Source organism: Bombus fervidus, chromosome 7, assembly GCF_041682495.2.
Source record: "Bombus fervidus isolate BK054 chromosome 7, iyBomFerv1, whole genome shotgun sequence".
NCBI classification, from domain to species: Eukaryota; Metazoa; Arthropoda; class Insecta; order Hymenoptera; family Apidae; genus Bombus; species Bombus fervidus.
In genome coordinates, this window is record NC_091523.1 from 5,017,238 (window position 1) to 5,034,736 (window position 17,499).

The window sequence follows — 17,499 nt, forward strand, 5'->3', positions numbered from 1 at the left end:
TCGGATAACGATGACGGTCGACCATTACTTTTCTCTTTGCCATAGTCTTCAACATTTTTTAAGAAATTGTGTATTACCTTATGACTTCTTCTTATTACTTTCGATGTTTTTGGTACTGATAACTGTTGCTGTTTTAGTTCAAGAATTTGCTTTTTTTCAGACTCGTTTAATTTTTTTACGCATCCCACATACTTACAAATTTATATAATATTCTACTGTAATCTTTACTCGTTGATAGATCATGAACTACTTACATATGAACTATTGAACACATTAACAGAGTGTGTTATCATTTCGTTCTTAAAATAAAACAATTTTTTTTTGTTACACACTAAACCTCATAATATTTTTAATTATTTTCAACGAACCGCATATTCCTAGCTCATAATGTTTTGATATTATACGTTACAGACGAAAAGCTTTGCACGCGTCATTGAGAAATTAGAGATAGCACACCTGGGCTATCTCTTTGACGAGGAGTGTATATGTACAAGTGATGTACACAGCCTCCTTTGCAACTGGGCAAGTTACAGCCCTGATACGGTAGAAGATGGTACAAAATTTCAATAGGTAAAATTAAACGATTTCGGATGATGTACAATCTTAGATTTAGTGTAACTGTTCACTCTGAAAGTGGATAGCATTTTGAATATTTAAAAATTAATTGTATTCTTACAAATGGAATTATACATTTTTTTATACATACATTATATCAGTTAATCTATCGTTGCATTCACCATAAAAAAGTATTAACGCATTTAGATTGAATATTGATTATTTTAAAGGATATTGTAACATTAATTGATTGATTTATTCTATCTAAATGTGTACATAAAAAATAACGAAAAATTATTTTGTTACATTAATTATATTATTATATTAAACCATTAATTAAATTAAATTACGATGTTTAATTTATTATACATATATAATGATAACATACTATAACATAATATAAATTATATATGTATACATATATAAATACTATAAATATATAAATCATTATTAAGTTATTATCCTCAGATAGGTTATCGTTAGTTATTTAGGTTATTTTTTCTAAAGTTTTTAAGGCCACTCTTAGTTGTTTTAATTTGATAGAAACTTACAATCTTTTTTCTTATCTTCTTCGCTGATTTTTCAGTAGAATGGAAAGACAAATCTAATAAGATTTATCGGAAAGGTCTTATTATCATTAAAACAGAAGAAATGGTGAAAAAATATATTTTAAAGAAAAATTTGTAGAAGCTTATCTAAAGTGTGTTCAATTATTATACTTCCGGATATGTAATCTTAGTGAATGTTTGTTGCTTCAAATCGATTTTCATCGTATTCATAGATAAGTATACATATGTATGTATATATATTGAACAATAATCAGTTATCTAGTGTCGTTAATAGATTTCCACAAACTTTGTCAGCATGTTTCATAAGAGCTAGCCAATTTAATCTGTGATTAATTCAAGTATGCGTTCGAATTCCTAACAGTATTTCTTTTCCAATGCTGTAGAAATTTAGTTTACTTTGCTTTGATTAGGATTTTTCAACAAAATAAGGATCAATAATTTTATTCTCGATTCATCAGCGATTAAATTGCACGTTGACGCTTCGCGAATACTGATAGAAATAATAATAGTATACCATCAGAGTATTATGTTTGTTCTCTATGATTCATGATTATAAAATATGACTACTTTTTCGAAAGATCCCAAACGTACTGATTCACATCCTCTTGATTCGAGAACTATTATAATGTATAATATATAGGAATAGCGGTAGATATGAAACATTTCAATGTATACAAACGTTATGTGAGAGGTCAAACCAATTTGCTTTCAATAAAGATGTGTCTGTTTATGGCCAGTACCTATGTATAGGACTGGTTTATCGATATGGCATTTTCTTTTATTTATAGGGGAAACGAAATCTATGTATGGAGTTTATAGATTTATTTTGCGAAATTTGTGGGCATTATTACATAAATATATGTATGAATAGGAAAGGTAGAAATAAATCAATACAACAGGTCTATATCTTCCTTATGCATTGTATTTATTATTCATACAACTAATCACATTTATTACACCACAATACACAACGATACACTTAATAATTTAATCGAATCTAAATCGTAATCGTGGTACAACAGTAATCGATTAATAATGTAGAGGTATAAATAGCACACTTACTGTGATATCGTGTATATTCTACGATATACATACAACTGGTCAAGAATTTCGTAAAATCTCGGACCTGTAATCGGTATTCTTCCATCTACAATACTATCGCGCGAACTATTCTTAACTAAACGGTGCAGTTTTTGCTTTTAACACGCTCGAAGGAAATTGAACAACGGAACTAACAATAAGATCCTCTTACTTCTACATATGCTGTAATTACTTTGCGTAATGACACCGAATGATCGTTAGTTCTCAACTGTTAATTTTTTGCAATCTGCCTTACAAATATATCTATATATGTATGTATATAAAGAACAAATTTTTGTTATCAATCGATGTTGCATCTTTATAAAAACGTTTTAATAAACCTAATTATTTGTTGCTACGAAATAGTTACGCGAAGTATTAAATCATCTTAACGTGTAAGAATAGTTTTCAGAATGCAAAAAATCAAGCTGTTACATCATTCTAATTTCTAAGTCTCTTATAAAAGGATTGGAAGATGTGTTTAAATCATTTCGAAGTGATAGAACAGAATTAAATATGCGTTTATACTATGCCTGATAATATTACAAAATTCGATCGGCCGTGACATCTTTAGCAATTTGATCGAGATATTATAATAAGCCATATCGATCGATGTGATCGGTCTTCCTTGTAATGTAATACATCATCCTGTACGTATATTCTTTCTTTCTAACACTCAAATATATGTACTAATTTTGTGAATAGCTGATATATTCTTTACTTATACTAAAGCTATTTTACGTTGGTACATTTTATACACGTAATTATAGCATAGGCGACGGAAACAGTGAATCTTCGAAGTAACGTCTCGCGAACAATGAGATTACAATAATTAAAGTATGATTCTCTTACAAAAATTCTCTTGCCGTTGATGTCGAATAATGTTATTTCATTATTAATCGTGTTCATTACCTTAATTTTTATTTACGTGACTCTTTTTTAGTTTTTTTTTTTGTAATAGAAATCATAAATTTAGGAGAATAATCCAGTTTTTTTCAGATAGACCTATAATATTTATTAAGGAAAACAAATAGAAAACATTTTTTTTCGTTTGTGATACTTTCTATCAGAATGAAAATATATTTTAAGTGATTAAGTAATTAAGAAACAAGTGATTAGAAAAATATTTCTCTACGTATCAAGCCTCGTAAAAAGGGTCACATAAACGAAGATTTAGAGTAGGTATATCATCTTACGTCGGTTTTATATAAGTTCGCTATTACGATCACATGAACACATGCAGCGTTCGTTATTCATTAATATCGTAAGTACATTAATGCATCGTTGATTTTGATATATAAAACGATGCTTAATCATTCTCCAATCGAGGAGGCAAGATATTGTTATTACAAATCAGAATTATTTTCACAAACTTTTTAAATTGATATTTTATTTTAACTTATGCTACGGATGTTTTGCTTCGGTTGGTTTTAATAATAACTAATGAAGAATTTTTCTCTAATATTTTGGAAGTAAATTTTCTTTTTACATTTTTTACGTTTTCATGTTTAAAAATGATGAATCATGTGTTCTGTTTTACGAGACGGAATTTTTATAACCGTGAATATTATAAACTAATCAAAGTTGATTGATCGATAGAGATCTTTTGTAAAGAGAATTTTGTCGACTTGAAATAGAAAACGTTAACAAGAATAAATATTGAAATAAACAAGTACATACAGAATGTCTTAAAAGTAATACATATATTGTATTCACTATCAACATTTCAATTTTGATATGCATGATAATAAAAATGCATAGAAATGCTTGGTAAAATAAATTTTGCTAAACATTAAGCTTGCAATTAATTGACAAGTTGTCAATTAGGTAAAACTTTTAGTTTCGAATTTAAGACAGGATGAATATCAAGCACCCTATATACATGTAGCTAATATAAATGAAATCATAGTTTAGGAAACGATTGAAAATATTTGTTATTTATTTAAAAGATGTTTAGAAGAAGATTAATTGTCGATTATTACAAATAAATTTGTTCGATATAGCTGAATTAAAAAACTTTTAAGGGAAAATTATAAGATGTACGTGGCTGTCACTGTTAGGAACTTATTTGTTAAGCAGGACAATTATCATAAATCATTCTATTTAATGTACCTGTATATGTGAATGTTGTTATAATTAATTCCACTTAACGATAAAGTTTCCCATTTCATATGTAAAGTTTCCACAGTTGGGTTATTTTTTATTGTCGAAGTATACACGAATAACATACAGGGAAAACAAGTTTTAAAATTCGGAAGAACAATTGATTATGTTCATGTTATGTAAAATTGTAAAAGGAAATTTCTCATTACTAATATACACATACCCTTTTGTACGAAATTTCATATTAAAGCGCATTAAATATACGTTAATTAAGTAAATACCGTTTCCCTTTATGTCTTGTCAAATTTTATGACGACAACAAGGTTAATTTTAATCATCGTAACATTTGAAGCTACGACAATTCTTTTTGCAGTAAGTAGTAACAGATCATTCGATGAATAGTTATTTCCACACATTTCGAGCTTAGCCTCTATATTTCTTCGATAATCGTTACTACTATTATTATCACTACTGCTACCAATAATAATACTAATAATAATATCAACTAGAAAAGAATCTTAATAATTTATATAGAAAATGTACAAGAAAATCTACATTCAACGTATGCGTATATCTTTATAAATGTGATCGATTTGTGATAACCGAATGAGAGAAGAATAAATAAATTAAAAAAGAAGGTTATACTATATGAGAAAAATGGGAAGTCTGAGAGCGGGGAAAAGACCATGTACAATGTACAACGTTGTAAAATCTTATTGTTAGTTTAATTGGTGGTATAACTGCAATAAGAGAGATGAAATATCGCTTTTCAGGAACGATTCGTAAACCCAAAGAGTTTGATGTACATGACATAAAGAACTTTTTGGGTAAAACACCATGTGTCCACATTTTTGTCAATAATAAAACTCAACAGAATTTATAATATGTATACATACATGTCATCAAATAAAAGGAAAATAAGGTAGTAAAAACTTGTTTATCTGAATTCTCGTATATAAATATCGGCAAATCGCAGGCAGTGTTTGTGCACAAATATTATGTATATTTTCAATTGTTATGTAAATTATACATATAATAATATTGTGTATTGTTTTTTAATTGAATATATCGTGTTTGTAATTGTAATAATTTACTTTATGTAATTTGCGTATCATAGAAATACAAGGTGCAATAAAATGTACTATAGCACATATCTGTTATATAGCTATACGTAGTCGTATATGAGTGTTTTATAAGCTAAGAAAGAATGATAGAAATTTTGATTTTAGTTAGATTATACATATCCGAAGAATTAGAGAAACAAGTTTTTGTTACTTATGTGTATATATATAGTTTATTAATTGATAAACAGATTTCCCAATTGCATGAAATGAATGCGTTCTTTTTATTTTTTGACACATCTTTAATTAAAGTAAAAGAAAAATGAAAGTATTACGAATTTACTAATAAAATCATTATACCGCATTATTATTCTTTTGATTACGCGTGTCAATATTGCATATTCTTCGAATTCGTAGTGTATCTGTATTATATATAACAAAATATAAAAATGACATATTTGTACGAAATGGTGGTTATGACTGATATGCATATAATTCTAATTTACTACCCAATACTGCACATTTGATTCATTTTATTAATACATTTAACGGCATACAACATTCTTATCGATTTGTTTCGCACATTTTGAGCAAAATGTTAAATTTGAGACTAAAAACGTTAGGCTTTAAGAAAGATAAAGTATATACGTTGTTAGATATTCAAATTGCAACGTAGCGTAGTAAAAATCAATTTATGAATTATAATTTGTAAAACGTAACTTCCTTTATTGTAAGTAATAGTGCGATTTCAATTTCTTCTGGTTTATGACATAAATTGAATAGAAAAAAAATATAAACTATAAATTTATAGAAAATGTATACATATATCGATATAAATGTCTAACTAAGTCTAATTTAATACAAAATATTGCATTTTTGGTTGGATGAAATGCATGTGAGAAATGTTGTTGTTGCAATATATGTATACACAATTTTTCCAAATTTCTAGAAAATTGTTGCATATTCTACAATACATTGTAAAATAATAGAAATCTCTAATTAGATATACATACTCCATATGTTTTATTACCCAAATTATTTAAAAAGTTATAAAAAATACATACAGAGATGTGTATATATATTTACCTACTATCTCTCAAAGATGTGAGAAACATGTACATATTTCTATATAGACCAGATATAGCAAATTTTAGAACATGCCAAGTAAAATCCTAAGCACGAAAAATATGTCACCGAGACTGTCACATTTATCAAATTTACAGCTTTATTTATAAAAATTGTATAACATAATATACAAAAGTTGTAAGCTCTTAGAAATAAGTTAACGTGTATTTGGAACTATTTGTCAGAAAAGTCAACAAAAATAACCAAAACATTAACGAATAAAATTAAGTTATCAAATAAACCGTTCGTCATTTTATTCTATATAGATGTTTCTTTCTATATTGATGATCCTTGACGTAAACAATTTATTAGCTTTGATAAATTAAAAGTCTTTGTATGCAACATAAAACCAACTTACGCCCTGTTCACGTGTATTTGGGTTCTCACTTGCACTTCATTTCGTTTGAGTTTCTTTGTTACTTATCATTAATCTTAGGACGTCGTCGAGTATTTTTATTTCGTTCGAGAAGTAAGTATGCGAGAGTACATACAGCTATTGGCAGTTTTGAAAATGAATGTGCATCCTTTTCTACGTACATATACGAGTAAAGTTTTAACTTCTGTTTCTCAATCTCTCTGGTTCGTTCATTTTCTTTTATTCCATCTTTTTCTTCTCCGCTGCTTGCTCTATCTTCCCAATCTTTCTCCGTCTAATTTTCCTTGGTGTGATGCAAATTAGTTCAATGGCACGATTTTGCCCTCCGCTGGAAGCGTCGCATTCGACGATGCCACTCGTCGCGCCATTCGATCACAATCGACCTTTGCGTCACTGTCAGTCCACCTTGACCTCCGCCATCGCTTTCTTGGCCAAGAATCAAGTACGATCTGGAAATTTCAATGGTCTAACTAAAAAATCGATTCGTTATTGTTTGTTTATCATCCCCTAACTCTTTATAACTAAAATTTCATTTGCTTAGTAGGTATAAGAGAGAAAAAATACAAATTAATGCAATTCATTAGGTTATACTTTCTTGGTTTAATCGTCATAAATAGATCATTTGATATTCAGGACAGCGAGATAGTGTAAATATTAATACGATGCAACAGTACATAGTCATAAAACGAAATAAAATTAAAAGATTAAACATATGGATGCACATAGCTTTACAAAAGGTTAACTTGCCTCGGTATATGATATTATCTAAATGTTTTTGTAAATTCCTGATCCATCGATATTTTATTCTATCCCAGCCCTTTTTAAATTAAGATATTTATATTGTAATAATTTTATCAAGTATGTGAAATTGCTTCTATTTTTAGCAAGAACCTTCATCATTACCGTTTTAAATAATAATCTGATTAATTCGTATAATTCGATGTAAAAAGTATGAGTAAAGAAAGTATAAAATCCAACCTTCGAAAGTTAATTATTAATTTTGTTTACATCACATATATACTTACTTGTTCCTTATCACAATATTTTATGCTTTTTTCGTGGTAATTATTTTAAGATATTTTTTTTAGAAAATACGTTTATTAAGATGTTATTGAAGGATTTCTTTTAAATAAAAGTTTTGGTTCATTGCAAACTTTAGATATGTATCAAATAATTTACCTGTTTGGTTTGATTTTCGGGCATCTACAGGCTAAGTCGGCCGAGTGTACGTAAAGAAACACGTCACCACGACGAATCCTCGAGTTTGAAGATTTTTTATAAATAAAGTCAACATTTAAGGTGAAACGTATCCAAACTGAACCAGACACGCTCGTTCCTGCTGGGGAGCCATCGTTCTTTTTGTGTCTATCTGTTATCCTACCCAGAATAGCTGAAAGGAAAAATATGGGGTAATCTCTTAGTTCTACCTCTTTTTTGTGATTTACCGTATTTATATATTTTACAAGTTTAAAAAGGTATAACGTTTTCTAATTTATACATTTCGTTAATTACGGTCTCTTGCTTAACACCATACATAAGGAATTAAGAAGATTTGCTCCATTTACGGTTACATCATTGACGTACACGAGTAAATCAATATCGTTCATGGTGCAATGAATTTAAGTTATATTACGCTATATGCAGTAATACTACTTGTCATTTCATTTGTGACCGGAAATCAAGAAATATCGTCACTTTACTGCTGGTTGCATAGCAAATGAATCACGAAGGAGTATGATAACAGTAAATTCTGTTAATTTTACCGGCGAACTTAAATAATTATGTTTGCTAAATGCTACATTACGCCTAAAGGAGAGAAAATAGATGATACAAAGAATGTATAAACAATATGAGAATTCGTCTATATTCTGATAAGAATTTTTTATTGAAACTGAAAAAATTGCTTATTTTTTTAATAAGCACGTGAAACGAGGATATTTATATTATGAGAAAGAAATAATGGTAATATTTATGTATCATTTTTTACTTTAAACAGAATTTTAAAAATTCTTCGAATTATTTTTCATAGTGACATATAATTTATTCTAATTGCATGCTTACCATAATCTCTTTTGCAATACTTGTTCAGGTTCAATCTTTTAGTGCTGGCTCGACATTTTCCACATTGATCTATAACAAACAACATGGGAAATTGCTTATAGACAATATACAAAAATTTATATACGAGAATATACAAAATATTTTTAGCTAATGTATTGTTTTTTCTATATACATAATTATAAAACGTTTCATATATAGACAGATTTCTGCCACATTTCACATGTTTATTTCTGTTTGCATTTTCATTAGATTTTCAATTGCATCTTGATTGATAACATATCCCCTTGTTAAATGGCAAGAAGCAACAGTTGTCCCTCTTGAGAATCGGGAAAGGACCCAATCGATCTTGCTAATCATCGACTAATAGCTTTAACGAATACAAACTTATGGACACATATACACAATATAAACTTATAGAGGATATTAACTAGGGTCTGATGTTTTCTGTGATCTCAGCATATTATATCTAAATTTTAAGGTAAATTTTCATAATCTCAACCTACAAAGCAATATAAAGTCATTTCAATTGCTTACTATACATTCGGATTATAAATGTGTAGTAGGTGAATTTGATACTTCAATTATATCGTTGGTACATATATGTTCTGTATTCAACAAAGAACCCTTTTTGAATTTTTATGTGTTAGTCTATGGTTTCTTATTTGTTAAACTGATTTATGGGACGTAATCAGAATAGTTAATAATATTTTATTAATACGGTCTATTATCATTATTGGGAACAGTTGTGGGTACAGCTATTCATTTATTATCTAATCATTCTATCCAACGAAACGATATCCATCTCGATTATCTCAAACGGCATGGCCACCGTACAGCGTGTCCGCATCCCGAAGTCCCGCAATTAATTTTCTTCGCAATATGTTCCAGTGTAACAGCTCTTAGCCTGATCATAACTAATCATCTTTGCGTAATATGCTTTATAGAATAATAATGCATCGATCGAAGAAACATTAGGTTTAATTTATGTAGCAAAATGCTATAATTTTACACGTTTCTTTAATTCATTATACCTCAGGTATTATATTTCCTTCATGTTCATCGATTATTATTTCTAAAAGCACTGACTAATGTTAGTTGTAGAATATTAACAGCATCGTTATTTGAGTTTAATAAATTGTTTTCCTTAGTATACAAAAAAATTAAAAAATTGTCATCTCTTGTAAGTAACACATAACCTATATACACATACTATATACGATTATTTGAATGTATTCAAAAATATTTTTTTCTCTTGTTTAATAGACTTTTTTTTGTACGATCATCTATCTAGTGATTTGCATAAGACAACGGAAGCTTTATTTTCCAGTAAATCATTGATATCATTTGGTGAGTTATAACACCAAGTACTTGCTTATTTCAAGTACATACAAACCGACATAGAAGCGTACTATATTAAAATGAAGTACATACATTATCGAAAATAAGACTAAAGCAATAGATAGACGATTTAAGATACATCACATCACAAAATATAGAAGTAAAGACAGAGAGTTTTTAAAAAGGATTGAAATAAATACAGAAACTTCTGTTTGTAAATTTCATGCCGTTTTAATGAACCGTAGGCTCTCTGCAGGTCGATAATAGAATCCGTACAACGTACCGAATCCCCCGAACTACGAATCCAAACTACACGCAACCAGTACACACGCGCTTCGCTCCACTTCGCTTTTGCTCGTTCGTTGGCTAACCAAATTAAACGTAATTTGAATTTCGTTTGAAATTCAATCGATGTTCCGTTGGTAGACGGGTTCGCGTTATCTAGTAAAAAATAATGAAAATTCTACGCCCGTACCAAGCTACGGTCACGTTCGTCCATCCTCGAACCTGTCTGTCGATATTTCAAAAATTTTAATTCTGTCAAACAAAATACCAAAAAGAACAAATCGCTCCGAGAAACTTTTCGAACGTTAATATTTTGTGCAAACGTGACTTTTCATTCTGTTTTCAATTTTCCGTGCATGTAGCATTTCTATGAGATAATTCTCCTAGCTTGTAACGATGGATCTATAGAACGAAAATTCATTAAATAAATTAATAGTGAAATTGGCAGATAGTTTGATCTTAATTCCTTCCATTATCGTCTGTACAATATTTCTCGAAGAAGAGGCTTGCAATCAACTACATAGCAATATTGAAATATTGATGGAAATTTTGGAGGCCTGGTCAATCTGATAACTTATAATACTTATAGAATTCATATATGGCAATGATAGATGTACAGTTATATTTCCTAAATAAGTATGCGCAAGCAAAAGTTAGTCATTCCAGGCAAGTTCAAGTTCTATCAAATTTTATAGATCTTTAAATTGTAATACTTAAATTTACGAACAAAAGGTGTTATTAGATTAGTCTTTGTTATAATTTATTTCTATTGTAATGTTGTTTCTATAAGGAGCATAATTTATGGCATTACCATGTACATAAATTTTCTTATCGCGTGTAATTTCTGTTACGAAAGAACACGAAAGTAAGCAATGTTTCTTAGTAATAATTCGCTAGTAATAGACAAATTTCGTTGGTAGCTCGTTAAGTATACCATCGAATCAATTAACCGAATTATGAAATGGAGAATATGAGTCGAAAGCGAACCAGATATGCCGGTTAGCTGCTATGCCACGAATCGATCGTGATGGCAGAGACCTCAGACCATAATCCGTTTAATTCCTGACTAACGAGACATCCTTTGTGTCGATTAACCCGTGCCAATCGGCATCAACCAAACGAGCAATAGCTTCGCCATCAAATGTATCCCAAACCGTAAGGTCCGTTTTCCGATCGAGCGATTCGATCGATCGAATAGATGCACCTCGAAACTGATTTCAGTTGCTTTCCTCGCCGCAATGAGTCCGATGGTATATTGCAATCACCGAACAAACCACCTAAATCCAATGTTCCAGACCAAAAGTCAGATGCAACCGCAGTTCTCTACGACTTTATGTCGATTTCTATGTAAGGCGTTACGCGAATTTTGTCGTGATTTAACAGTTTTTTGTTCTCTTTCTTCTCATATGTTAAACGATGTATGGAGAAAAGAATAGAAAAGTATGCAGAATACAATGGAAGATCATTCGAATATGTGATATTGTGTGAAATCGAAATAATTTATTTATTATTTATTATTAATTGACTTTTCATATGTATCAATATACATATAAAAATGCATACATATAAATGTTATTCCAAAATATATTTCATTTCATACTATTTCATTCTGTCTTGTGACATTCATATCAATTTTTAACCATTTTAAAGAAGGTATATATATCTTTAATATAGCCTTAATTGGTATATACAGAATTCCATCCTGTGCAAGTACTTGAATTTTTTTTTCTCTTTCTTTATTTTTCTTATTTATTCCATCTTCACGATTCGTGTATCAGAATGAAGGGAAAATCTCAATTTTCTATTAAGAAATCAGAGACCTGTCTCTGTAAGAAATGTTAACGTTTATTTGATATTCAAATCACGATAGATTGGGTAATGCTGGACTTCTATTCCATTTGTGTTTTACGCGCAGAAATTACTATGGGTTATTTCGTAAAAAAGAAATCTTTTAACATAGACCAGTTTTACATTTTTTCTAAATATTCCCGCTTCTTTTAGCGTTCGAATATAGGATGCACGCGAGGTATACTCGCAGTCGTAAAGTAACGTCTTAATTATAAAAGGGTCTTGTGGTACGATGCATGCCTTACGAGGCACCCTAAGTATCTTACCGCGCAACGGCCGAGTGGGACTTTAATGGACGCGTGGGTGCTTGCCTGCCAGTCGTAACAGTGTAGAGTGCAGAGAATCTACGGTTTTTCGTGCGACTACCTTTTGAAACGCCCCCACCCTGCAAGGGTAAGCGTAAACGGTGCTTTTAATGCGATGTACTTTCACGACGAAATTAAATGACTGGAATCATAGTCTACCGTTTAAACGAAATTTACATAGGCATTTACTTGTCATCATACCCTCTAGTAAGTAGCGCCAACGCAACGAGTCAAGCATTTGACACTAATACCTCTAACTTCTTTTCGGTAGGTAGTGTATGCGTTTCAAATCTCTTATCGTTTGCTTCGAAAATTCATATCATCAGAGTTTCTAGCGAATTTTCTAATTTATATTTTACCTGAGATAAGTACAAGCATGCCTATTTGTCATTTTTATTACGTATGAACTTTGTTGTATAGTTAGATATTAGTTCCATTTTATTATATACAATACAGTTTTATATTACGTATGGCTATATTAAAAAGGAGGAAACCTTCTCCTTAAAAACGAGAAAGTAGTATCTAATTGTAAAGTAAATAAAAGTAACAAATAATAATTTTGGAAAAATGATTCTTTTTCATCTTCGCGACTACAATCTTTTTTCCTTGGGTTTATATAATCAATATGTTTCTATTGTTTAAAAATTATGGAATTACCTATTTTATTGTCGTTGAAGACGTTCGTAACTTCTTACTCGTAACATAACTGAAGAATTTTTAAGTTGTATACGATTGGTTATATGTACATATTTACATTTACACGTAAAACAATTATTTTTAGCAATACATGCACATTTATTTACACATTTGCTATAACATTATTTTAATCTAAATTTAATAAGACTTTTTAGAATTTACTTATGGGTACAGTGTAAGATACTTATTTTTGATTCTATCATTTACTATATATTAATCATCCTTATTATGATTCATCTAGGGATTTTGTGCGACGCGTAGATGAAACGAGACAAGTTTAGGGAAAGTTTCATGATATTAGAAGCTGAGGCGCGACCTGGAGTAATGGAAGTTGAATCGCAGGGGTGAAGGGAGGAGTCAATTAGTCTTGATTTAAATTAGCTACGGCGGCTGGTAATTAACTTTGGTTTAGGATCCAACCGGCAAGCCTGTACTGTAATAATGAAGATAATTATTACGATAGAAGTTATCATATACCGAGTGATACAATATTTTAAGAATATTCCAAATACATACGTCACGCTATTATAAATATAATATTAACTTTAATATTATATCTATAATGCTAATAATATTATACATATATTGTTAATATTAATATATTAATAATTAATTGTGATACAAAAAGTTCTTTTACATTAAGGAATAACTTATATCACTAATGTTCAAATACTTTGTAAATAGGGTAGTTTTATTCTACCTAATCTATTGTATAATCATTAATTAAATAAATTTTCAAAATCTAAAAATTACTTTCAAGATTTATCAGCTATTAGAAAGCAATCACGGTATTGTCGAGAATATATATTATCGAACTAAATTATAAAAGGGTGACACGATGAGTTTATCATGCTGTCAAACATCCCCTTTGGCGAAATGCGTGTTCAGCTTTAATAGTCCACGAAAAACAGATCGATTGCTCATCGTGAGTACGTAGCATTGACAAAGCGAAAGGTCATTTCCTTCGAAACATTCTTTTCGTTATACGGATGTACACCATGCATCGTAAAATTTTTCCCACAAATGGGCTTGTAATATAATGAACGTAACATCAAGTAGAATTGAATCGATTAGCGAATTCCAATTCAATCCAGATATTAATAGAAAGTAGACGGTTTAGTAAGATTAAATTTGTAAGATGTCTGAAAAATTGTACACAGAATAAATTGAATTAAAATACTTGCAGACATTTTAACAAAGTGAATTTCGATTTGTTTTGATTTTTATTTTGTTGTTTATTGTGGCATGTAACGAAAGGATACGGCCAGAGCTACTTTAAAATGCATCCATGATTGCGGAAAAGGAAGAAAACGGGAAAGAGAACGAATCGATGTGATGTACAAACAGTACCAGGGCTATGTTTCCTGAAATGGAAGGACCCTTAGTGGGCGTTTATTCGAGCGCATACGCAATACGCACAAGCAATAGGTTCACGCGTCGGTACAGTAAGCGAACTGTAAATTAACTCGCCTTGTAAACCAGACAACAAGTTTATCTCTGCTTTTTTCATACTGATGCTTCTTTGACACGTTACACGTCTATTGTTTTTATCCCTTAAACCAATTAATTTCGGTTATTTTAATAAAATCAGGTAAAGTATTCTAATCGGTGTCGATCATGTTATTGATCTCCTGCCGTTTGATTTCATTAACTGCTATTTCTAATCGTATCCTGTTCCGTACATCATTTAGTTAGAATGTTAAAAGAATGCTACAAATTACAATGTACAACTGGATTAACTAAAACTGAATTATTATTGGGAACTTAAAATATAAAATATTAATTACACTTTAGATTTATCATAAAATATATGTTATATATTTGAAGGTAGTACCTATTAAGATGATACATATTTTGTAAATGTACTAAAATTTTATACATTTGTCTGTAGCCTATGTAACCTATCTATAATATACATATAATATTAGAAGTTAAAATTTTTATACATTTATTTTATTAATAAAATTTGCACATATTCATATACATTTACAATTTATCATACATAGAGCTTTGAGCAAGGAAGGAATAAAAACTATTAAAGATAACATTGTGAGAAAGTTGTAACGCTAAAAATTATGTATATAGCACCTTACAAAATTACTCTAAATAATATAACTAATAAAGATTATAATAAGAAAAATATTTACAATATGCCGAGATACGATGCAATGAACTTTTAAACAGAAGACGGCAGTTCACTCGATACTTAGTTATTTAATGTTAATTCCATTTATCTGAACGTTAATTCTGATTCGTTGTAAATAACGTAGAAGCGTTAAAAGTCGACACGATGATAGTTCTACTTCCTTTCAGCATCAATTTTAGGTTTTCTATCGAATTTTTAACGAATTTACGAGGTGAAATCGTAACTCACCGGCAAGCTGGCTCGATACAACGTAAGTACTAACATGTTATTACGTTCAGGTGTATGCCAGGGCAGAAAGCATCGATAGCCGTGGGCATTCCGTTTTTAGCATCGCGGGCTCATTGTTCATAAGCGTTGCAAACTAGTAGCTGGAGGATACTCGTCGCTCCTTCTCGAATGCTATTCTTGCAAGGAATAAGAGCATCTTGTATCGCGTATGCAGGCGTGCATACATCGCATCGGGAGTATGCATCTTGCGTCACGAATCGCATCTATATGTTAATGTTGCACGCAACCGCGCGCGTAATTCTCGTTGCACGCACCCACGCACTGGTTCCGTGCTTCGCTGCCGATGCATATGAACGCGATTGCGGAAATCCTGCGATCCGTCCCGCGTCCATTCCAGTTCTTTCGATCATGACAAATTGATATTAACACCCTTTATCTATACTAATTGATGTACATAAAATATTGCACCTGAACGATCTTTATTATAACTTCTTCTAGCCTGCGATATCGTTTAATTGTAATCTCATGTACTTACAATTAGAAAAGTTCTGCTTTTCAATATTCGGCGATTAAATGGTTTCCAATTCTTAATAAATTACGATATAAATTTCTCAACTTTTTTTCGTTATATTTTATATGTTTTGGTAATACATTTGATATCGTGTAAATGAATATACAATAGAATAGACTACTTCTATTCTAATATTCCTAATATTACAATTTCTTTATAGTAATAACTTTAAATAATAATGCTTAAATTAAACAAAAAATTTAATAATATAGTCGTAATAAAAAATACATTCAGGGACTTTTTTGGATCTAATAACACAGAGCTTTTTATTGAAAGTACATGCATGTTTTACATGGTCAAAGTGTAGCGAGTCAGTTGGAGTGTAAGTACTTTGATTAATACATATTACTCTCCACACATATTACTTTCGGTAGTCAATGGAAATTGCAAGTATAAATTCAGTCATTGTATTTGCAACAACCAAATAGTATCACACCATAAATTTAAATGTTATGTTTCAATTACTCGGCGGTATATAGCAATATCGAATGAAAATTAAAGAATTGTTTTCGATAATTTGGAAATGTTTTATTTTGTGTATTTAATATTTAATCGTACTAAATCGCCAACCTCTTGTAAGCGCAATCCCTTGCTTTTCTTCTTGAATGCATATGCAGGCAGTCGATTAATTCTTTTGAAAACACTCGAACGTTATTAATTATCGAGCGAGCTGACGCTTGAATGTAAGTTCACAGACAAAAATCCCACATTACGGTCAACGTATAAAACATGTAGTGCACAGTATTATACAACAAGTATATCCCTTGTTATCCCTAAGGGTGCAATTCTACTTAACTATAAAACCAACGGGTTCGATAACGGTTTTGGGTATGTAAGTACTTGTAAGGCATTCAATCGCTCCAACGGGAGTAGTTTTCCTTTACTCATTTCTCGAGCTAGCAGAACCAAATAATTCCCGAATGGACCCGCGTCTACATATGCACATGGAAACAGTGCAGCGAAGACGCGTGGAAATAAACGTCGGACCATTAAAGGGTCTCCGTACAAATGTATATCTGAGACTAAATAATAACTTGGGAACCAACCCTCCTGTATCATTGCGTTCAGCGACCACTCACGGGAGGCGTAGGAGGGGGAGAAAGCTTACCAAAAAGAGAAAGGGAGTTAGCAAACGGAAAGGGAAACGGAGGT

At 30.5% G+C, this 17,499-nt stretch overlaps 1 protein-coding gene across 1 annotated transcript in view; it reads right to left on the bottom strand.

Annotated features, from left to right (window-relative positions):
• Positions 1-2,032: 2,032 nt before the first annotated feature.
• The window catches only part of LOC139988722 (netrin-1), a 111,679-nt gene continuing 96,212 nt past the window's right edge, over positions 2,033-17,499 (bottom strand). Inside the window, exons 5-7 of the mRNA XM_072006416.1 lie at positions 8,931-8,999; positions 8,049-8,259; positions 2,033-7,318 (exon numbers count right to left, since the gene is read on the bottom strand). Of these exons, the coding sequence (XP_071862517.1) occupies positions 7,174-7,318; positions 8,049-8,259; positions 8,931-8,999 (425 nt within the window). The 3' untranslated portion in view covers positions 2,033-7,173. The remainder of the gene's footprint in view (positions 7,319-8,048; positions 8,260-8,930; positions 9,000-17,499) is intronic.